Raw genomic sequence first — 23,962 nt, 5'->3', positions numbered from 1 at the left:
AACATTATAAAACATAACTACTGGGAATAGTGAGAATCAACTGTAAAATGTGAGAAACACTTGCATTTTTCTGAGCTGGCATCCTTATTTTCCTTCCATATTCAACCAGTCACCAAGATCTATCCTAAAAAAACTGCACAGAGTTCAAATTGTATAAACTTCCAAATGAATAAGGAACCATGTTGTTTTTATGCATTCTGATCAAAATTATTTACTTTCTATTGACTTATTTTGTTATATGTTAAAACTTTTATTGAATTTTAATCTTTTGTCAGTGATTTTTTATTTAATTGATGGACACCTACTATCTAGGGTGGCCTCTCAACTGAGTATTTGATGAATTCGGTCACCTGCACCTACACATTTGCAAGATAAAGTTTGTAACCGGGAGAAATTCTGACTTACCTCTGCTTGTATAGTTTAAACATTTGGATGATTCCTGTGTTTCTCTTTATCTGGCATATAATACAGGTCTGTCTGACTTCACCACACATATTAAAAACAGCTGTGTATAATAGACATGATAAAGTGATGTGCCTAGAATGGTGGTTAGAGGTATCTCTGGTCCATTACTGAGATGAGACATAGCCCAAGGAACCGTCTTTTCCTTGCAGCTGGAGTGGTAGATGGAGAGCCATATCACTTGCATCACACCTTGATGCTTCTGGGTGAGAGACACCTTTTCTGGAAATTGTCTTTCCCTATGAATTCCTGTAGCATTTATTGAGCTATATCAGCAGATGTTTCCATCAGAAATTCTGAGTTGAAGGGAAGTATTCTCTTGGGATATCTTCCCACTCATTGGAATAATGGAGTACTAAGAACCAGAACAAACTAGACTTGCCCTTAATAAATTCTCTGTTGTGAGGCTAGTCGTAATATTTATATTGATTTATTTGTTTTTACTCATCTCTTCCTTGGCCAAATTGACATCTGGTAATGAGTGATGATAATTTAAAGTGAAAAAATTCATGTGAATCTCCATGGAGACAGTTTGTGCTCTGGTCTCCATAGTGACACTTAAGAGTTTTGAGTCAGATTAATTTTATTTATTTGTAATTTCAATTACTTTTCTCTCCTTTCTAAGCCCTAAGTTAAACAGCCTAGGCATTTTACGTTCTCCCCCACCCTCATAATAGGAAGAAAACAGAAAGAGTAAGGGTGGAAAGGAAGAAAAATAAAATGTGGCAATAATTGTGGGGTAGGAAACTTCATAGTTTTAAAGATTATTACACAAAATCAGGGGAAGGAAATTAAAGAGCTTTCTGTGACGCTTTTCAGACTTAGGCCCTATTGTGCTGTTTGAACCGGGAGTTCATATGTGTTTAAGGTACTCCACATTCAGAGGAGAGCCCAAGTTTCAAGGCACCAGCATGTCATTAGTGTACTTAATTAGAAAATAGAGATGAGTTTTGTAATTTGCTATGTTGATCTTCCTGTATTTAACCAGCAACTTTTTTGGGGACTGACCTGGAAGTATTTAGAATCCTTCCCATCACTGAGGACCAAGCTAGAGTTGCATAGATCCTCACTAGTCAGTAATCCCATCTCCTCACATCTCCACACATACTCAAACAGCATAGAATAAAAACAGAAAGTAAAAATAAAGCCCCTTAGTAACCACGTTACAGCGGGCCTCTTTGTTAAAATCCATAAATGCTTCCCTTCCCGTCAAGCCTCCATCCTTCTACCTTTAACAGCTCAGGCCCTCAATCAAAAGCTTCTCATCTCTTACTTTCTGCACATTTTAAATAAGTTGGTTGTGTGGTTTCGACACACACAGCATAGAATTTCGAGAGGGGAGAGAAGAGACTTTAAAGAGGCTTTCAGGTCAATAATGAGAAGCGAGAAGAGCAAGCCTTAGGATGAGGCCTAGGAACACAGTGGGTGCTTAATTAATGTTTATCAAAGAAATGAACAAATGAGCAGGTAGAAAGAACACACACAGGAACCCAAAAGGCACTGCAGGCTGGGGCCCTGTATTTCATACTTTAAAGGCCCTAAGGTAAAAAATTACAGCAGAGCACACATCCAATAATAAGACCAGCGTTGGTTTTCACAGCCGTGATCCTGATGCAACAGAAGGACACTGAAGCGTGTTTGGTCTCCTCTGTGTAAATGAGCTTATGACGGTATAATGTATCAGACTACCAATTCATATGATAAAGAATTTAAAAATGGGAACTAAACTTGTGCTTTTCCTAGTTGCAGTGCATGACTTCCCACGAGGGACTGACAGGTACTAAGAAGATTTTTAGTTAATACAGAGGCAAATGATATTTATACTTTAAAGACATATTTTTATTTCTGAACTCATACTTTAAAAATCCTCTAAATTATAATATCATGTGACTGTTTAAGATGATGTAATAGTAGACCAATAACGTGGAAATATATTCGCCATCTAGTGGGTAGCAGAATTAGAAATTTGCATACACTTCAGATGCATATATAAAATTTATTTTCTAAAACTGATTCTCATAGCTTTTCAACTGTTGGTTAGCAGAGAAAAATTCAGACATGCCGATTAAAGGATATCTCTGTCTCATCAAGTTTAAACAGCTTGTTTTAGGCTAAAATAGTCTCTTTCAGAACAGTGCCCACTCTTTCTGAGTCCTTCCTCCTCTACCTTCTCCTTCCCCCAGTGGCATGTATGTGTGTGTGAGGGACAGAGGTTATGTGATATTTTGGTGGGGGTGGAGTGAGACCCCTGGATCTATGTTTGGGTCCTTGTTCTTGCTCAACTCATCTTTTGTCCGGCTGCTGTACCTGTTGCTGGTGAATTTGTGACTAATACACTTGGTTTGTTGAGGACCTGATGTCTTTGCTTACAGATCAGTTCCATTTTGCCTTTTGCTGGCACTACAGATCCCTGCGAAGGGCTGGTGACCCTACAGCCACTGTGGTAGAGGCACCTCATCCCTCAACATGGCGGCCCTACAGCTGGCCCACTGACACTCAACTTCCATCTAACACTCTCTAGAGAGGGTGAGCGTTATGTCCTGGTTTGCTCAAGACAGTTTACTCTCACTGGCCTGAGACTTCTTAAAAGCTCGTCTTTCATTTTCTAAAGTGTCCGGCTTTAAAAGATAACTTATAAGATCAGCCCACCTGTGCCATATTTGGGAACTTCTGGATCTTGTCGTTAATAGAAGCTTAAAAAATTTAGACCTTTCATTTCTCAGCAATGCCTGACTTTCAAGAAAATTCCTCACTCGGGATTCAAAAATTCTATTTTGTTAGTAAGAAGTTAATCAGCAATACTTTATTTTTCTTCGTATTTTTGGCAAAGCAGTCTTAATTATTCCCAGGGTAAATGTGGATGCCTCTGATTTATTGGAGCAAAGCTTATTTAAAGCAGTTCAGTAAAGAAATGTGCAAAGGTTAACATTTGAAAATGGAATCTCACTATAAGTAAAAAAAAAAAAAGCGTGTAATGGATTCTCTCTTTTGTTAAAAAGTGTGTGTCTATATGCATTGAAAAGAGACCGAAAGGATGATATTCATCATATAACACAGAATATTTATCACTGGAAGGTGGATTTGTGGGCTATTTGTCCTTTTCTTTTTTTGTCTTTGCCACTTCTATGTTTTCCGTAATGAACATGTATTATTTTCATAATAAGAATAAAGTAAAATTACTTAAAAATTTTTGATGTCATTTTCTATAGCTTCTCCCCAGAAGCAAACACTCTGAATGATCTGAATTTAAACACAATACTTCATCTTTCCCAGAGTCTGAGTCACTCTTCATGGTTTTTATGAGTCTTTTTAAAGTATCTTTTTAATTGCTAGTTTATGTTGGGTAAAAAGGATGATGCTATTCCCATTTACTTCATTTAACCACACTTTCATTCTTGTCTGTGTGTTAAAATGGTAGATCCTACGCCATGGTTATTTTTAATCTAGTCCTACATTCTTATTTCTCAGCATACGCACATACTCACAAATGCTTTTGAATGTAGTAGTTTTGGGGGGGAGGCACCTTATTTTCTGTTTTTAAAGATGAATTCAGGAGACTCTTCATCCTTTTGCCCTGGCTACATTTTTCTTTCAATGCTATTCTCTTTCATGAAATTCTAATTGAATTCTTTTTTGGAAAACCAATAGTTATGGAATTGTTGTGCCTTGACCTATATGTGAGGTTTTGCTCAACTTAACTGGCGTTAGCCAAAATAAAACAGTTTTGCTTGCAAGATGAACCCTTGTAATGCAGAGTATTACAGGGCAGGCATTTGCTCACGTGGATGCACTTGAACTAGGACAGAGCATTGCTGTATATAAGTACTTCTGCCTGAGCCAACCCCCTACCCTTGGGATCATCTCCTACCTGGGCCACAGGAGCCATCAGAGCCCCCTCCTCATCATATGCTGCTGTAGTCTTTCCTTTCATGGATAGTCACAAGTACTTTTTCACCAAGCTTTCTTTCTCTTACCTCACTGATGTTCCCTTTCTAGGTAAGGGTGTGGGGAGTGAGGGAGGAGATAATAAGACTGTAGGGCTTGGTGACATTATAATAAGGAGAGGTTCCTCTGTGGACATCAGGATACCCAGGCTCAGGGTTTTTGATAGCATTAGAACTAGTATAGCCTGGGAAGCCACCCCATTGGTACCATTTTCTGTGTACTAGTAAGACTTCTTTGGGTTGCAAACGACAGATACTCAGCTTGCATTAGCCTAAGGAAGTAAAAGAATGCATTAGCTCACAATGTTCATGGAATGGTTGATTACCAGATAAGAAGGGCAAAGTTACAACTGGAACTTAGGAACAACTGCAACAAGGGATCTAAGTGCAACCAGGTCTCGCTTCGTTTCTCTTCTCTCCTTCTCTTTGTGTGTCTGCTTCATCTTATCATTGAAGACTATGGGAAACATGGCTACTGCAGTTCTGGAATTTATATCTTACATTTTCATCCCGTAAAGAAAGGTTGGTTTTAAGGAATTCAAAAATTCCAGATCAGATATCCATTCCTGGGCCAAGTATCTGTTTGGGGTCATCTGACTGGGCAACGTTAGGTGGAAATATGGCAGTTCTCCAGTAGCCATGGGACAAGATGGATATACCCAGGAGAAAGGAGTGTTGGGCTGGCAATCTTATAGATATCTACGACATCGCGTCCTATCCTATAGATGTCTGCTGTATCTACTATATCCTATAGATGGCTACTCTCGCAGAGGATAAATTCTAAATTCCAAACATCCAATTTTATAGCAAAAGTTTAGACTATAACCCCTTCATTTTTGGAGATTTCCTACATTTGCTATTATTTTGGCTTTAAACTTCCCCCTCCCCAAACCAGCACCCACCCAATGTAGTTTAAAACAATTGACCTTAGAAGTAATGGGCAGAAAACAGAAATCGCATGTAGATATTAGGTGAATATATCTTTGTGGTGCTTTGAAAAAGTTAGTTCTGAGTAAATTTGAATACTGTGTTACTGTTTTTGATAGACACTAATCTTCATTACAGTTTCCTTTATTTCATCTTGAAATAGAATTGCATTTTAATTCTTATTAGTCACACAGTGTATTTTCTTTATTTTGATTTAACTAAATTTTGATGCATTTCCAAAGATAATTACTTGGCAGAAAAATCGTATGTTTCTTTGGTAAGATCCCCAATCAGATTGTTCCAGGTTCAATCAAATGGAAGAATTAATATAATGTCATTTATTTATTGAAAAGAATTTAGCCTCCTTCTATAGAAAATGGTAGGAAGAATATTTTGGAATTAAAATGTATGAATTACTTGTCACAATTTTTTAAACACTTGGAAAAACACTGAGATGCTCAGCTAGGAGCATTAAATGAGCTTTAAAAAATCAGTTTTTAAAAAAATGTTCTTTTTAAGTAAAGAGCTCTTTTTTGAATAGCATTTGTTAAAATATATATATATATATATATATTTTTTGAGCCGTTGCTGTATTGCAGGCACTCTGCTGGGTCTGGGATTTGACAGTGAACAAGACATCTGCCTGTCTTAGGAGGTCAAAGATTACTGAGAGACAGGAGTGGGGAGAGCTAACCTGGCAATTACTGTGTGGTGTGATGTGTGCTAGGATTGGGGTGAGCAGGGTGGTCTGGGAACATCCAAGAGGAGCACTTAACTTAGACCCATTGGACTGGGGAAAGTTTCATAGAGGAGATTATCCTAGTCTCTGGGATTCACAAGGAGAACTAAAGATGGCGTGTTAGTTTTCAACTGAAGGTAATTTTATCCCTTCCCCTAGAGTGTTTGGAAATATGTATGGGCATTTTTTATTGCATAGTGACTGGTATGTAGTGATGCTGAATGTGCGATTGCAAGAATTGTGACTCTTAGTTCTAGGGGTGGCCACAGCATCTTAACAGCATTTATCCATCTACCTATGATGCCTAATTTACATATCTATAAACACAGCCAGATGGGTGGAGACAGCAGAGCTAACATATATCTAGGGCCAACACATTCAGGTTAGTTAGTTTCCATACGGCCATTCAGAGTAATGGTGTAAACCGCAAAACCCCTAATAGATCCAGTCACAGAAAAGGAATTCCTCACTCATTACTGTACAAGAATTCTGAGATTTCAGAGCTCAGTAGCACCTGCTTTCATTGTAGGTGTGCATGCCAACAAAACAACCAAAATTTCATTGCAGGCATTCTCGTAGAGGGTATGATATTGTGGCCTTCTACCTAGACCTCGATAGAATAAGTATGAGTGTTGCGTGAATTATTAGAAAACTTTAGTCTTGATAGATTGCATGTTTTTATAATTGGAACTTTTTTATGTTAAACAATCCTATAATAAATATAAATAATTGGGAAAGGCTACCTCTGGTTGGTTTACAATCACGTCAAAGTCAGTGTAGTGAAGGTAATGTGATTCGCTACTGTCCCCATCCATGCCCATGCACCTCTGACAAGTGAGCAAGTCAACCAAGTCAAATGTCTTGCTAGGCATTCAGGCATAAATCAGAAATTTCCTCCCATTATAAAACCATCTGGGCCTAGTAGTGCTTTAGGGAGTAACTTTGTTATTTGACAACTTTCCTATTTCTTCCTTGGACATTGTCTGTTTAGAGTTTTTGTCCTTATTGAGGATAATTTTGGTAAACTATTTTCCTTAGAAAGTTGTGTGTCATCTAGCTTTCCAAATATATTTGCATAGAGTTATGGAAAGTAGTCTTTAATGATTTAAAATTTTTTCTTCTATTTTGATGGTTATGTCCTATTTTTTAACAACTTTATTAAGATAATTCACATGCTATACAAATCACCCTTTTAAACTGTATAATTCAATGGCCTTTAGTATATTCACAGAGTTGTATATCCATCACCACAATTGATTTTAGGACATTTTTATTAACCCCAAAAGAAATCTTGCTCTCTTTAGCCATTGCCTCCGAATCTCCCTGGCCCTCAAGCACTAGGCAAACACCAATCCACTTTCTGTTGCTATAGATTTGCCCATTCTGGACATTTCATATAGATGGAATCATGTAATGCATGGTCATTTGTGACTGGCTTCTTTTGCTTGGCATAATGTTTTTAAGGTTCATCCATGTCACAACATTTATCAGTACCTCATTTCTTTTTATTGCCTAGTATTATTTCATTGTGTGGATGTTATATCCCTCCATCATATTTGCCCTTTTGCTTGATTTTTTCGATAGGAGTTTGTCTATTTTGCCTCCTTATTCATTTTTTTCTGTTTTCTAACTTATTCAATTCTGCCTTTATCTTGAGTTAGTCTGTAATTCTGATTTCTTTTCGCTTGCTTGTTCTTTTTCTGTGTTTTTGAAATAGATTATTTATTTTCATTTTTATTGCTATAAGTACTTAAAGCTTTGAATTTTTCTGAGTACCTCTTTAGCTATATCCTATGGGTTCTTGTAAGTGGTTTTTCCATTTATTGGTATTTTTGAGAAATTCAGCAATTCAAGTTTGTATTGTCTTTGACTCAAGAGTTGTTTGATAAAATGTTTAAATATTTCCAAATTTAAGAAGGATCTCTTAAAAAACATCTTATGAATTTTTAGTTTTATTGCATTGTCATTTGTATCTTTTAAACATATCAAAATGTTTTTTTCTTAATTTCTATGAAAGTTCCATGTGCACTTGAAGTTGTATTCTTTAGGCAAGTTACCAAATATTGCTTTCACTCTTTCTACATGCACTGTGTTTACCCATTTACCCAAGGACAATGATCTTAATCTTCTATCTAGTCACAGGTCAAAAGTCTAAGATCTCCACGTTATGCTATTGTCTCTCTACTAAGTCTAGCTGTGGCTCTACTTGGTTAAAAAACCTATAAAGCAAAAAGACAAATTTTCTGCTCCATCTCCATATACCCAATATACAACTGGGGGGCAGGGACAAGATAACAGTAATAAGCACTCCTGTTCAGAAAGAGGAAAGGTGAAAGTGACAGTGCTGTCATTTGTCCACACATTCTTAATCCTGTTGGGCAGACGTTGTTAGGGAGCCCTACATCAGTGTCAGGAGTCTTCTCTGATTAGACCCTGAGTATGCTTTCTGGCAGCAGCTTTCTTTTCCGTTGCTGTCTGTATGTCCCTTGGCTCTGCCCTGTGTGATCTTTTCTTTTCCATTATTCTCCTTGACCACACCTACAATGGATGTTGTAGAATATGCTCTCCTGTGGATTGGTCAGCTTTCTCAGTTCATTTCCTGTTCCCAGAAGTTTGGATGTCCAAGGATATTTCAAATATTGAATAGTTAAAGGATATTTAAATGCAGACTCCTAGCTTGCTCCAATATAACTTAATTCACTGGGAGGGTCTATCAGTAGGATGAACTTTGCTGCAGGACTAAGCTTTAGTGGAACTTTATCTCAAAAAAAGTCTTTCTCAATTTTCTCTCTTACCATTTGAGATCTAAAACTGTTGACTCTTTTGACATTTTAAGGCCCCAAATTTCTGGAATCTCTCATTTCCCTTTACCTTCTTGTAAACCAGCCAATTTCCTGAAGTTTTCTCCCTCTCTCTTTTTTAAATAACTTGGCAAAAACAATTGTCAATAGCAATTCGCATGTAGAACTAATACGCTGTTTTTCAGTCTCTTTCCTAATCTCACTAAGAACATGATTTGACTCTTCACCTACTGGGGCTATCAAATGTTTGACCTTTCCAGCCGCTGATATCAGTTTCCTATTGTCTTTGCCTGGCCTTTAGCCAGTGCCATATATTTTAGATTTTTTTACATAGCACCCACCCCACTTCTGGCACTAATTTCTGTGCTAGAATAGAATAGGCTTAATCTGTGATAAGGGACAGCTCCAAAGATCTCAGTGACTTAACATGTAAACGTTTATTTCCTGCTCACACAAAGTCCACTGTAAGTTTTTGATGGGAGGTAGGCACTCCACATAGATACTCTGGGACTCAGGCTGATTGAGGCTCCATCATCTAGAAAGTCATCGATTGCTCTGGCAGGGGAAGAAAGAGTTGAGAAGTATACAAGAGCTTTCAAAGTCTTAGCCTAGAAATGGACACATATCATTTCTGTTCATATTTATTTTATTGGCCAGAACTAGTCAAATGGCCCCACTAACTGCAAGGGAGCTGGGAATTTTAACCTCTTGTATTCCAGGGAAAGAAGGGGAAATTGTATTGGGGAGCATACTGTCTCACATATGGAAGACCTCGTAAAACTCATCTCCTGGGTAAGCTCTAGGGCTAGACTTTTGTCCCGTCTAGTCCTAAAGCCGTTACCCATGTGCAATGCTAGCAAACACTCTGAGTACATCAGCCGATTTGGTGTTTTAAAGTTCTACTTACTCCTTTGGTTACAGGCTTTCATCTAAAAATTGGCCCAGAAATTCCCCACTGGATTTTCAGCTCTTAAATATTTTTAATGTGTTAGAAGTAAAATATATATATTTTATCTAGCATTTTCCACTGTTTTCAGTGAAAGAGTTTATCTGCATAACCATGGAAATGTACTTTGGCTGGCACTGCGAGAACTCCCACCTCTGGGCAATCCCATTACCGAGATTTCTTGCTGCAGCCTCTTGTCTGCACTTCTTCTACTTGTCTTTGATTGGATCTTGGCCACTTATGATAGCCCTTGCACATGATGTAATCTGGGAATTATAACTTTGACTTTGCCAATAATTTAGCTTGCTTTTCATTTTTCTCTTTCCTTTGTTGCTTTTGAATGATTTCTAGGAAGAAAAGGGAAAATGCTCATTCATGTAGCTATGTTCATAATGGAAGACTGTTTTAACTCTAAATTTTATTCATGAAGAAAGGCTTGTTCTTTTGTTTTTAGTGTGAATTAAATGAATTGCTTTGAAACCAAAGAACCTTGTATTATCTTCTCAATATGTGTTGCTCATGGACTCATGAAGTGTGCGTTAAAAAAGACCTTAAGCTCACGTAATATAAACTTTTGATGTTGTTTCTAGAGTAATTAATTCGAATTATTTAAGCTGGCCATATTAAGACTATTGGGATAGGAGCTTACACAGGTAACGAGGTGTTTGCTTTTGTTTTGCCAGGAGGCAAACTGGTCTTCATGCCATTCATGCCAGATATACTGTCAAGGTGTTCTTTGGACTATAGTAATTACTAATATAAATATAATGCACTTTAAAACTCTGTCTTTCTTCAGTCCTACTCTTCCACCACACAGAGTGTATTTAGCCAGTCAATATAAGCTGCTTTTGGTGGGGAGGATCAAAGAAATCCTAAGAAATATCCTAGGATTTGAAAATAATCGAGATCCAATTGTTGAAACACAGGGTAACAGAATGTCCTGATTCTGATTTGACCAGGACAGTCCTGGTTTTCACCATTTCCAGGGTACTTAGTACCTCATTTCCCTCTAAGTGTCCCAGGGATGATAATCAATATAATGTCACCTTATTTAATACATGTCCCTTCAGCTGTTTTAAAAGTCATGCGTTTGGCAGTTAATTAGACTGACAACATTTATTTAAGGTTTAAACTAAGACAGACAAATGTCTGCACTGCTGTGTCCCTTTTGTTTCCTCCCAATATTCTCCATAGGACCTACTGATTTTGAAGATTTTCTATGAAGAAAATTCATAATAATTATGAGTCTTATTTATATGCCACTCAATATATGTTGAATGAAGAAAATGACTTCACTTATCTGTTTGCATCAATTGGTTTTATTTTTGAGTGTAGTTTAGACCTCAAATTCTGTGGTTTCATGGTTATAGATGCACAAATCACATACAGCATGAGACACATTGAAAAACAAAGTCCTTCTTCATAAGTCTGAAATGTCACATTTCTCCCAAGGACCTAAGATTTTCTTTATGACTCTGCAGATACATCTAGAAGTCTTCATTTGTCAGTTTGATGAATGTGCCACTAAATAAACTACCTTGGCATGTAAATCCTTTGCCCATGAAATCTTTAAAGACGATTGTCAAATGTTTCTTTGTAGTCTTTGATTCTATTGGTTTTCTGCTTCTAATGTGTCAGGAAGTATAGCTGACTTTGGGGGGTAGTTTTCTTTTAAAGTTCTAGATAGCGGATGATTATAAAACCTAATAGAAAAGGTATCTTTCTCTTCTCATTTCGGTTAGACTTACATCAGAAAATACAATAGCTGACAGAGTAGTTGTGAACTACATTAATAATTCTAAAATTCGAAATTAATATAGTCTGCCATCTGGAGTTTTAACTAAACATTTTTAACATCTTTGAAATCCACAAAGAAAGTGTGTCTCTTCTCAAGTAACCAGAAGCTATAATTCAGCTTAGATTTTCATCGTTCTTGTATCAGATATTGCTCAGATTCATACCCCCTTTGCAATCAGTGTTATGCATTTGTATGTTGAGAATGTTCGCATTCAGCAAGTAGGTTTGTAATTCCTCGGGAGACAAGTTTTTGTTGTAAAGGACTAGCATCTATGTGCATGATCACTTCCTCTTTACATGCACTTTTGCGGAGTGAGCTGGGATGTTCTTCATTTTTATGGACACATTTGAAAGCCTTTGCTTTCAGCATTTATATTAAAGTGACATAACAAAATATAAGAACATTCAATCAATCAAGCAATCATTTAAAATTTAATGAACATTTACGATGTATTAGACTATGCTCAGCACTGAGATCACAAAGATGAGTAAAAAATAATCCCTGTGTCTAAGAAGCTCTTAGTCTAAGGAGAAGGCAAATTCATTAATGGATAATTATTTTAAAATGCGAAAGGTGAAGCAGTGATAAAGATAATGGTTTCTTTGCAAACCCCCACTTTTCTTCCCCTACATAGACATGGGAGCACAGAAACCCTAGAGTGTAACTTGGTCCACTTTCCTGCAAGGAGAATCCTATGGTCTAACCCCACCCTGTCCTAGGGCTTGGGGAAGCCTGAGAGTAGCTGCAGGACCCTGCCTGAGTATGCTCTGGATTTGAGTTTGTTTAGTTCTGCAACTCACTTGAAGATGTGCATGTGTTTACACAAGGTGCCTTACAGATCTGATTTGTTGTGGAATCATCCAACTCTTACAGGAGAAAACCCAATCTCCCGAAGGACCCCAGAAACAGACCCAGAAAGTCCTTTTGACAAGGCATTACTTGGGACTACATTGGGCCCGGGGAGATAGGAAGAACAGGATCTAGAGGGATGAGGTGATTGTAGGGTTGGTGGCAAGAAGTTGGATACCAACCGGATATGTTGGGCATTTGTCCAGCGTGGGACCTGCTCATGCTGTTTTTGCCCTACGAGATTCTGTTGACCTTAATCCTCTCTGAATCAGTCCAAGTGGCATTTTTGACAACAGGGTCATGGTTCCAAGCTCCTTTTCACACAGTTGGCAGCTCTGATCCTGTCCTGTCAGCGCTTTCCTCATTCTTAATTCTATTCATATTCATATTATTTCTCCCTCAGTAGGGTAGAGAAAATACGTTTCATCTCTTGTAATTAAGGATGTCTTACATAAAGATTTCTCATATAAAGAAAAAGCCACAGCATTCACCACTGGGCTTGATAGAGCAAGGTCCTCAGCAGAAGCACGGCTGCTTGTCAAAGAAGATTCTGGCCCTGCTGGCAGGAAGTCCTGAGAGCCCTCCTCCCAGCAAGAGTGTCAGCCTGTACCTGCATGCCTGGCACTGAAGACACAGCTCTTCCTTCAGTCAGCAGCATGGAATACCTGTATTCAAGCTGCTTTGACCTTGAACTGACTGCTGACCAGCTGCTGTCAAATTCGTGTCTAGGCAAACAATATCTGCAGAAACCAGTCTGTGGACTAAACCAGTGCTGGTCAACGATGACCTTTTTACTAATCCAAGGTGATGTACAAATTGTAAAGACAATGTAGCAAGTTTGTTTGTTTGTTTTGAGGAAGATTGGCTGTTAGCTAACATCCTTGCCAGTCTTTCTGTATTTTGTATGTGGGATGCTGCCACAGCATGGCTTGATGAGCAGTGTGGGTCAGTGCCTGGGATCCGAACCCACAAACCCGCCAAAGTGGAGCTTGTGAACTTAACCACTACACTACTGGGCTGGCCCTGCAAGTGTTTTATATAGCAAATTTATTCAGTTGAAAGGACTCTGAGATTGTTTTTACTTATCTTTAGGGTTAGAGGTCTTCTTATTAAAGGTGATAGATGGTTATTTTATTTTTAATGTTCTGTCAAGACAAAAGTTGTCAATTTTTTGTTGGTTCTACAAATTTGGGGGGAAAGTTTTGCTGCTCCATGAAACACTCAGTTTTGGGAACCACTGATCTAAGAGTCTGGTATGCAACCATCCTCTACAGCTTTCTCAACCTTGGCATTTTTGACATTTTGGGCCAGATATTTCTTTGTTGTGGGAGCTGTCGTGTGCCTTGTAAGATGTTTAGCAGCATTGCTGGCCTCTACCCACTAGATACCAGTTAACAACTCACCCTATCCAGATCCAACCACTGAAAATGTCTCCAGACATTGGGCAAATGTCTCAGAGTGGCTTGGGGTGGGTGGGTGGGGGCTGTGGTATAAAAAGTTTGAAAGTTACTGTTCCAGAGACATTGTAAATTTTGCTTTATTTATTATTTTCTCATGAGGAATTTTTATTGCAATAAATGACTAGTCATGGCCAGTTGTATGGTGACCATAAATAAATGCAGGTAGCAAGGACAATAGGGCTATATAAAGTATGTATGTATTATTTTACCTTTGTTATTTTTATGCATATATATATACATATATTTTGTCTCACAAAGATGCTGTAAGGCTTAATTGGTATTGACAAAGTATTTAAAAATATCCAACTGAAGCATATTGTAGATAGATACAATATTATTATACATAACAGTATTTTGCATTACTATGTCACTTTTCACTTGAGACTCTAAATCCATTGATTCATTTGTTTCCTCAGTGTATGATTCTCAGTCCATCTTGGGGAAACTGAGGCACAAGCCAATGTTTGCCTGACATAATATAATAAAGTCAGGGAATTAATTAGGTCTCCCATTTCCTTTATAACACGCTAATGATTTTTACTATATTTTTATGTATAGTAAGTATATGTTTAGTGTATATTAAATATATTTTTATATTGTATTTTATATTGTATTTTATTATAGTTTATAATTTTTACAGATGTATATTTCTCTTTGCTAGGCTGGCAGCCTCTTAGAAGTAGAGGTAGATCTTTTTCAGCTGTTTATCTCTCAGAGCCTGAGGGCTGTGGGCACACCGTCATGGGCAGCTGGCAGGCATTAGGGAATGCCAGTTGCATTAGCCCCGTCCTCCAAAGAAACACTTTCATTATAGATTTGTGTTTTCAATGCTGGGCTTTTGGCTGCTATCTGAGATTGTCATAAGAAAAGGAACATTGCTGCATCTTTTGTAATAATCTAGTTATAATACAACTTAAAATATATGGTGGGATAATAAAGGCAGCATTCTGATCTTTATGGGAGCTGATTATCTTTACCTTCATGGACCCCTTCCTTCATAAAAAAAAAAAGTTAAAAATGATACTTTATGACTGCATTGGTATAGACGTGGATATAATCCAAGCTGGATTATATTCTTTTTTTGTGATTTAAAAATAATTAAAACACTCTCGTGGACCCCTAAAAGTATGGCGAGCCCTGGGCACTGTGCCTATGGTGTGCCTAATAAAGAGGTGGGCCCTGGAGATAATACATTGAAATGTTAACTAGTGCTTTGCCCCTTCATTCCTATGCTCATAGGGAGGTATTCTGGTTTTATTGTGTCAAGGAAGAATGACCCAGTTGGCAACAAAAGAGCCAAATTCTTGGCTTTGGGGTTCAAAAACTTGGGTCTTAGGATGGCATCACAGATTTGGAAGGATAGATGAAGAGCTGGACTTCTCTCCTGTAGCAGATGAGTTCATGTACTGAAGATGGAGGAAACCAGAGAAGTTAAGAACATGCGGATTTGTCCAGGATCTCAAATTGGAATTAAGACTTTGGAAATCCTAGAGCAGATTGGACCTATCACTGCCTAGTCCTCCATTTCCAGGGTACTGTTTTCAGAGCTGTTGAAGTGTGGGGCTTCTATGTGTCCCCCAAGTCCAGTATGGTGGGGACAGGAAACACACCCCTTCTTGGTGGGCCAGGCAAACAGCTCAGGGACGGCATCTGGCTTTCCAGGAACCTGGTTGGAGAGGGACCCAAGAAGGTTTTTGGTGGGCTAGATAGTGGCGCCCTTGTGGTAAAGTGCCAGTCTACACGAGAGTCTGTGTGGCAGGACTAGGAGGACAACAGAGATCTGCGTGGATCCATAATGGAGGGTCACAGGAGAATGAGGATGTTTCCACTGATGCTAGCAAAGAGAGACGATGACGACAAAGATGGATTCTCGGCTTGGTCATACCACACAAACCCTTTAGAATTGGAAGGGATCCAGAATTGACCAAGATTAAGGTTTTTCCTCCTGGCAATATGAGCACTTGGAAAAAAATTAAGTACAATTATGGAAAAATAAAATTGCAATTCTTGCTCATCAGAATTTTTTGAAGCAGATTAGTATTCATATACATAGATGTTTATGGTACTTTACAGTATTTGAAGGACCTTCCACCTTTATTTTTTTTCATTTTAACTCTTATAAAGAGCTTAAAAATTGTTTCTATTGTTTCTGTCCTCATTTTACACATGTGAAAATGGAAGCACAGAAAGGTTAAGCAACTTTCCCAAGGTCACACAGCTAGGCTTGGCTGAACAATGACTAAAACTTATGGCCCCATTTACTCTATCAATCCTGGTTCTTGATGTTCAGTATTCTCCCTAAGGACTTCAGTGAGCACTTCCTGTGAGGCTCTCAAATAATGCTGGTATGGTGCCATAATGCTTTTAGTGTTTTGCAATTTAATGCTCAGATATGAGGAGCGTAGAGGGCTCACATGCTAGGGGTCTGCCGCTCCACCCTGGGCTCTTTTGCTGCTGTGTTCTATGCAGAGCTCTGCGTCTGTGCTTGGAGGTGGGGAGAAAAGAATATAATTTGAGTGTGATGCAGGGGCCCAGCCCCAGTGCAGTGGGATGAGGTGGGAGGCCAGTTCGTAAGGGGCCTCCTAATTTGGATGCTGGGTACCTCATCCAGATTAGTGAATGCTGTTCTGTTTACACAGCCCTGTGCCCACACTCACCACATTGTACATTTTTCTTGTTTAATTATCTGTGTCTCTCGCCAGACTGTGAGCAACTGAAAGCAGGGACCGCGCCAGGCAGGGAGCATCCCCATTGCATCCCCTGAACCTAGCAAAATGCCTGGCGTATTGTAGGTACTTAAAATATTTGCTGAGTGAGCGAACAAATGGATGGATGGATGGATGGATGGATGGATGAATTCTTGGGTACCTCAGTGTCCCTTACACAATCCTAGCCCTGTATCCCTTAATAGCAAGGCCCGTTCTGAGGGGTGTTTAGGTTCAGCTTCCTTTATCTCATCGGAGAAATCTTTGTGAAAATAGCTACTTCTATCGTAGACCACTTCACTTTCTTTTCCTTCCCTATTCCCAAATCCCTCCTTTATTATTATTTCTAACCACCCTTTTAGTCAAGATGTTTGGAATATTTTTTCTTCTTCCATTTACATGTTTTAAAAACTGTTTTTTCTAGCTTATGTTTAATTGTCAGCTTCCTTTATACCCTTTGTAGAAGCAGGAAGCACATGTTATAAATCCATATGAGCAGATACTTCGCTCTCTCTTATTTTGAAAAAAAGTTGTAGTTAAAATTCGTGGTAGGAAAAATTTCTAAAGTGGCAAGTTGCCTTTCTGAGATATTACTGTGTCTTATTTTAGAATTTACTTTCAGTAACTAATTTATATTATTAACTAAGATTCAGTTTATTGGAGTCACTGAATAATTGCTGTGTTGGATAAGTATTGTTTTGTGATATTATTAGGTTTATCACATGTGCTAAGGTGTTTTTAGGAAGTAGGCTCGGCATTACTTGAAAAGAGATGGAAAATAATGTATATGTACCAAATCCAGTAAATTTATAATTAAAACAATGTCACAAATACACTAAATTTTCATTGGGTAATTTTTTAAAAATTTAAATACAGCAGATGATAAATAAGCTTTATCCCTTAACAGATTCTAAATTTTTTCTTAAGGCACCATGACAGAGAAGCTTATCCCAAAGATTATGATATAGAGGGTCCTGAGGAAGTAAAAAAACTGTGTAATTCAACGTATTGGCGATTTGGAACCGATGAGCCCCCAGTAAGTAGCTGCTGCTAATTCCTTTCGGTCTGGAATCTTCCTCCTAGTGAAACATGGAAAAGGAAAGGGAGGAGCACTTTGTCAGTGCCACCCCTCTCGCAGTTACTCAGGAAGGCGACTCAGCCATTGTGTGCTTCAGCGACCTCACCTGCAAAATGTGTGCACTGCATAAGGTTATCAGGGAAATTAGATGAGATAAAGCAAATAAGGGGCTAAATCAGTGTCTGGCACATACAAGTGCTCAAAAAATTATTACTGCGATTGTGATGCTGCTGCTGCACCTGCAGCGTCTCGTTGGATGTCTCTTTTCACTTTCACAATAACCTTGTGGAGTAGGTATTATTATCTCTATTTTACAGACAGGGACAAACTCCTAGAGGTTAAGCAACTCACTCAAAGTCACGCAGCTAAGGAGTGGAAGAGTGAGAGTTTGAACCCAGTTCTTTGATTTCCAATCTTTTGTACTTGCCTTAAGGTGGTGGCGTCATGAGGAATTAAAACAGGCTACTAATATTCTCATAACGTTTGTACAACCTAGTTACAAAGCGAATATTCATTGTTTAATTTCTGTTTGAATTGCTGTCAGTGGGTTACTGCTTGGCTATTTAGGTGTCTGTCCAATCAGCATGAGGCAGGAGCTCAACTCCCCAAAAACCTCCAAATTGTGTCCTATAATGTTAAGAGCTTTGCGGATAGTTGAAGCCTCAGTTTAGCCTTATAGGATGGTCTTGGGGCCCTTGGAACTGGTAATTTGACAAGGATGGATGTGAATGTGTTGAGAAGACTGGGTTTGTATCACATTCTGCCATCAAAAGCTGGGCTAGTTTGAAATAGGGCAGGCCTAGGAAGATCCATAATTCTACATTGGAAATGGTTCTAGAAGATTTTCTGTTCTCCAAGGTTATGGGAATGAATTAGCTTGGCATGGTCTGTGACTTTTCCTCCCTTTCTCAATGAACAGAGAGTAATATGGATAGCGTGAAAAATGGGGACTTATTATAAAGATACAGCTGCCTGGATATGTGGAACCAGGAAACTTACAGGAACAAAACAACTTTAAAGCAAGACAACTCTCTTTCTCTAACACACACACACACACACACACACACACGCACACGCACACACGCACACACGCACACACACGCACAGTCTCTCTTGGCATCTCTATTTCTCTCTGCTCCATTGTTCCATCACCCCACAACCCAAATCGCTGAGCCATTCTGATGGTTCCCTCAGTTTCCATTCCACCCTGCCCTCTTGCCTTTGCCTCAGGCTGCCTCATTGATCATTAGCCAGTGTCTGATGGGGCTCTTGAGTCTGATGCCCAACTCAGTCAATAGCCACCCTGCCCCACTGCCCCAAATCCAGCTTAATCTTGCTTTCTTGAAAATGAGGCTGTGGTCAGGACAAGAGCAAGTTGGACAAGGCAGGCATTGCCTGGCATGCTCTTAGCATCTTTGTCCCTTAAAATACATTTATTTTTGGTCCCTAAATGAAAATGTTCTTTGTCTCTGGGTTGTGGGAGGAAGTGAGATGAAGTGAAATATGAGTTGTAGGAACCTCATACATTCACTCCTTACATTCTATGCATTATAACAGTCAAGCCTCAGGTTTAATAGAGGATGTATAAATATAATAATATTTACCTTCTCGATGACTTTTATTCATGGTCATTGAAATCTTGTCCTTTCTCTACTAGTTTTGTAGGATGTATTAGATAGGAAGCAAAATAGATCAAGGAGTCACTGTTTCTGATCAAACTGCTATTCTCATATCTTGATAGTAAGTTACTTTTTTTTTCTATAGACTTTTCATATATAAAGCACTTGTTCATCCTTCTTGTTTCTTGTTCTTCTCAACAAAGTTATACGGTTGACAAGAAAGATATTATTATTCCAGTTCTAAACCTAGACTCACTGATCTTAAATGACTCACCTGAGGTCCCAGGTGAAACAAGAAGGAGAGGGATAGAGGTCCAGAGCCTCCATACCTTCATGTCAGGTGGGATGCTGGATGTGGCAGGAAGACGGATGAGTTCCTCTTTCTCTTGTCACAGGGTTTTGATAGAGGCCTAAACACTAGAACACTCTTGATAGTTGGTAAGAACACACATCCTAGAGCAAGATACTGAACCACCTAGGCAGGCCCTACTGAGATTCTAAACTAGGTCAAGCCAGTATGAGTGGTTACATATTTGAAGACTAGAGTCGAAAGAGGATTTATTTAGTTACTGATTGTGTGTCTCCTCTTCCTCAATTGAGAGGGCTTTCAAGGGAACCATTCAGAGAGATCAATATCTGTGCCCTGGAATTTAGAGGACATAGGGTCCAGGCATATGACACAGACCTGAGAACCTAAAGGTGTGAGGTCATGCCTGATCTGACAGAGCAGAGAGGGAGAGAGAGAGACCGAGAGAGAGAGAGAGAGCAAGCAGTCCTTGAAGCAGGGATGGTGGTGGTCAAGGATGTATGAGTGTGTAAGTTTACCCCTTGGACCTACTGAACAGAATTTTCTAGAGCACTCTTGAAAGAGCTGCCTAGGGTAGGAGCAGGGGGCAAAGAAACCCAGCACAAGAGACTTACCAGATACCCAAAGCTCAGGAAAGGAGTTACAATCAGCCAGGAGGAGAAGCTTTGCCTGCTTCCAGCAAGCTGCAGTTGGAGGTCCTAGTAACAGAAGCTCTGGAAACAATTACAAATGTGTCCCATGAGAAAAGTCCTTTTTGAATGTCCTCTAAGTCCAGGGCCACTAGCACAGGGCAAGAGAATAAGGGCCACTTAACACTATGGCTTTTTGCCTCACATCCTCCCATTAGCCAGACCTGGGAGAGGCCTATGGGGGTGGTGGTGGGAGTAGATGAGAGAGGCCCAGAAGGGAAACAGCACTTGACCAAGGCCCCACCTGCTTCAGGCTTCCAGGCCTAAAGCAGGACCTAACTGGGAAGGAGAGAAGCTTAAATCTAGTACAGGTAAATGTTTTGATTATTTGACTGTACTGGAAAATTTCATAACTGAAATGAGATCCTTCTTGAGATTGAGGGGCCCAGAAAAGCTATGGGACTTGCCTAAAATTTCCATTAAGCAAAAGGAAAGAACCAGCCATCCATGTGGGATGGAAGGAGCAGCTTGAATAAAATAAAGTTGCTTCATGATTGCATCCTACTGATGCAGTAGGAGCAATTCAAGAAGGCAATTACATGAATAGGGACTCATTTCATCCTCTGGACAATTCTTCAGGCAGGTACCACACAAGAACTGCATTGTGTAGATGAGGAAACTGAGGCAAGTGAAGCTTAATCACTTGTTCAAAGTCAAACAACTAGCAAGTATTTTAAAAATTAAAATCCATTTTTCTCCTCTGGTTCCGAAGTCTAAGATCTTAAATGCTTTTCCAAACTGCCTCTTGGAGAGCCAAATTGCTCCACTCCCAGCCTGGTGGGCTTTTTACCCCATGACACTACATCATCCTCCTTGCAGAAAAATGGAACTGATTTTTTTCTTTTTCACTCTGGCTTGGGCATTGTGTACATTTCACTGCATATGTATTGAGGCTTTGATTTCTTACATCTTAGCTATAACCTCTGTCCAGTTTCCTAAAATTATGTCACACATGTGCTGGCTAGCCCTATTCCCATCTGTTTCCCCTCCTAACTGCCTTCTTAGTGTTTTTGTTCTTTTGCAAGATTGCTGCTGAGTAATTGATTCCTATGTCCACCAGTGTTTCTGTTTAGCTGGTTGAAGGTCTCCTTGCCCTTAAATGCTGCCACTGGGGCTAATGTGAGCATCATTTATATGTACCAGGATTTAAAATGAAACTTTGTTTGTCTACATTTTGGCTGAGACTCCAAAAAGCCAAGAAAAGAACCATAGTCCATGTGCCAAAGTGAAATATTCAGCCACTTAGGTGAGACCTTCAAAGAAGATGGTGCCCTTAGGCCACCACTCACATGAAGGATATAAGAGGATTGAAATCCAAGAAGCCAAAAGAGGAGTTTGCGAGTAGAGACAGGGTTTTGGAAAAGATGTGCTGTAAGTGTCAGCTGAAAACCACCTTTGATGCCTGATGAAGTTACAGCTACAAGGCTCTGGGGATCTGTCTGAAGCAGTAGAGCAGAAAGAGGGGAACTAGCCACGTGTACATCAGTGGTGGAACAAGGATGAGTGAGTGGTCAGGCCCATATGTGGCTTTTGGGGATCAAGTGTGGGCCATGTGGAAGAGAAAGATAACATGGAGCCAATTCAGAGCCTGCCCAAGAGCCCCTCAGTTAGGGATGGGAGGGGAATCAGCTGGATTCCCAGGGGCTGAGGCAGGACATTTAAGTCCAGCCAGTGGCATCCTGTGTCATGGAACATGCCATTGAATGCTCCGAGAAAGGATCTACCAGAACACCCCAAGAAAGTCAACTTTGAACTTCTACCAATGCCAGAGAGCATCAGAGACAGCCATGCCAAGAGGAAACCAAAACAGGATGACTCTTCCACCTTTCTTGCCTTTACCTCTCTCCTTCCTCATATCCCCATACCCTTGGCTTCAACTCCCAAGGAGCCAGAGGGAGTTGGGGAGTAGGGAAAAAGTTCAAGGGGGACAATTGGGAAGAAGTCAACTGTGCTCCCCTTTTCCACTGAGGTAGTCCAAGCCACAGCAGCCCAAGGTGAAGGAAGGAGAATCTTTCATTTTAAATGAAGTGTGAGATTTAACTAGTACCTGGGGCTGGGTATTTTACTTACCTCAATAAGACTCTGGGACAGAAGTAGCCAGAAGGTTTTTATGTTATCTGAGAATCACCAGAAGAATCCTTGGACCTGTCCTATATTTCATTAAGGAGCATAGGAAAGAATTAGACCTCCAAATGATGGAGGAAGAATAGATTCGTTTTCTGATTGTATCTACTTACAAGTCCCACTTGTTCAATGAGCCAGTTGCCCATTTGTATATAAAAGAGCAGCCCATTCACATCATCACTCTCTATCCCCTTCCCTTACGTTAGTTTTTTTCATGGCAATTAAATCACTGGACATATTTTAGACTTATTTAGTTGTTAATTGTCTGTCTCCCTCTACTAGAATACAAGCTCTTTGACAGAAGGGACTTTGTTCTGTTTTGTTTTTTGCTGGATCTCCAGTTCCTGGAATGCTTCCAGGCACATAGTGGGTGCTCAATAAATATTTGTGGGAAGAAAGAAGGAAGAAAGAAAGGAAGGAAGGGAGGAAGGAAGGAAAGAAGAAAGGAAGTCTACATTCAACAAACATGTATTGAGGCCTTATTATTTTGCTAAGTGCTGGGGTAAGAAACATTATATCAAGTTATTATGCTAGGTGCTGGGGTAAGAAATATAATTCAAAACAAGGTCCCTGTACATCAGGAGCTCACAGGCTTATGGGGGAAAGGGGGCATACAACCACAGTGGCAAAGTGTATGATGGATGCTGTGACAGGGAGAAGATCAGGATCTGTGAAGGGCCCCTGAATTGAAATGAGTTGAGGGGAGGTCAGGGATGGCTTTCTAGTGGAGGTGACCATTGTGAAGCTCCTGAATGAACCCTAAAGGAACCATCTGTTGGTGGAATCTGGAAACATACCACTCAGGTTTCAGTGGTGGCATAATTGAATTCCTACTCCAGTAGTCCCTCAGACTTCAGAAGGCCGAGTGGGGCCATGGAGGATGCTGATTCACGGGGGAGCAGTAATTCAAGCCACTGGAGTTTCTCTGATTGTCTTACTAGTCTAAGCGATCATGGGAAATAGTATTTTAAACAGCAGTATTTTGTTTTGGTATTTTATTTGCACTTTATTCAGGTGCTACTTAATTATACCAGAGTGAGTCCCACACAAACTAAAATTATCAGGAGTACTTCTATCATTGTTTCTTCACTTGTGAAATCCCTCACCCGAGAATCCTCACGGCACTACCAAAGGCCCTGTCACAATCATTCGTGTAAGACCACTTCGGAGAAAGTGCGTATTGAATTCCATAAATTCAGAAGGCTTAGGTACACAACACATTTGATGTTGTGTCATAGAAGGTGAGAACTTTTCAGAGATAAAGGAACAAAGAAAAACATGAGTAATTTTATTAAATAGATTTTTCTTATTTAGCTAATGGATCAATGCCAAGGCATTTTTGGAACTAACAAGACAACATTGGTGAGCAAATCAGGCTAATATTAGTATTAACAGCATCATGGTCATTTTTGACTTTAAAATGGCAAATAAATGAACAGTACAAAAGTGTGCTAATATTCATTTTATGAATAGATGAAGAATAGCTAAGTAGGTCTCAAATATGAGCTGTTTTA

The 23,962-nt window shown here is 39.4% G+C and overlaps 1 protein-coding gene across 12 annotated transcripts in view; it reads left to right on the top strand.

The window, feature by feature from the left end:
• CFAP95 (cilia and flagella associated protein 95) overlaps positions 1-23,962 on the top strand; it is a 138,084-nt gene that overhangs the window by 2,904 nt on the left and 111,218 nt on the right. For all 12 annotated transcript variants that reach the window (XR_011431547.1, XR_001379671.3, XR_011431549.1 and 9 more), the window contains exon 2: positions 17,559-17,667. Coding sequence is in view for 9 of the 12 variants with exons in the window: in XM_023627227.2 (XP_023482995.1) it covers positions 17,559-17,667 (109 nt within the window). In the remaining 3 variants the exon portion in view is untranslated. The remainder of the gene's footprint in view (positions 1-17,558; positions 17,668-23,962) is intronic.

Source organism: Equus caballus, chromosome 23 (assembly GCF_041296265.1).
Source record: "Equus caballus isolate H_3958 breed thoroughbred chromosome 23, TB-T2T, whole genome shotgun sequence".
In the NCBI taxonomy this organism is placed as follows: Eukaryota; Metazoa; Chordata; class Mammalia; order Perissodactyla; family Equidae; genus Equus; species Equus caballus.
The sequence above is the reverse complement of the archived record's forward strand: the minus strand, read 5'-3'. Positions and strand labels throughout refer to the sequence as shown.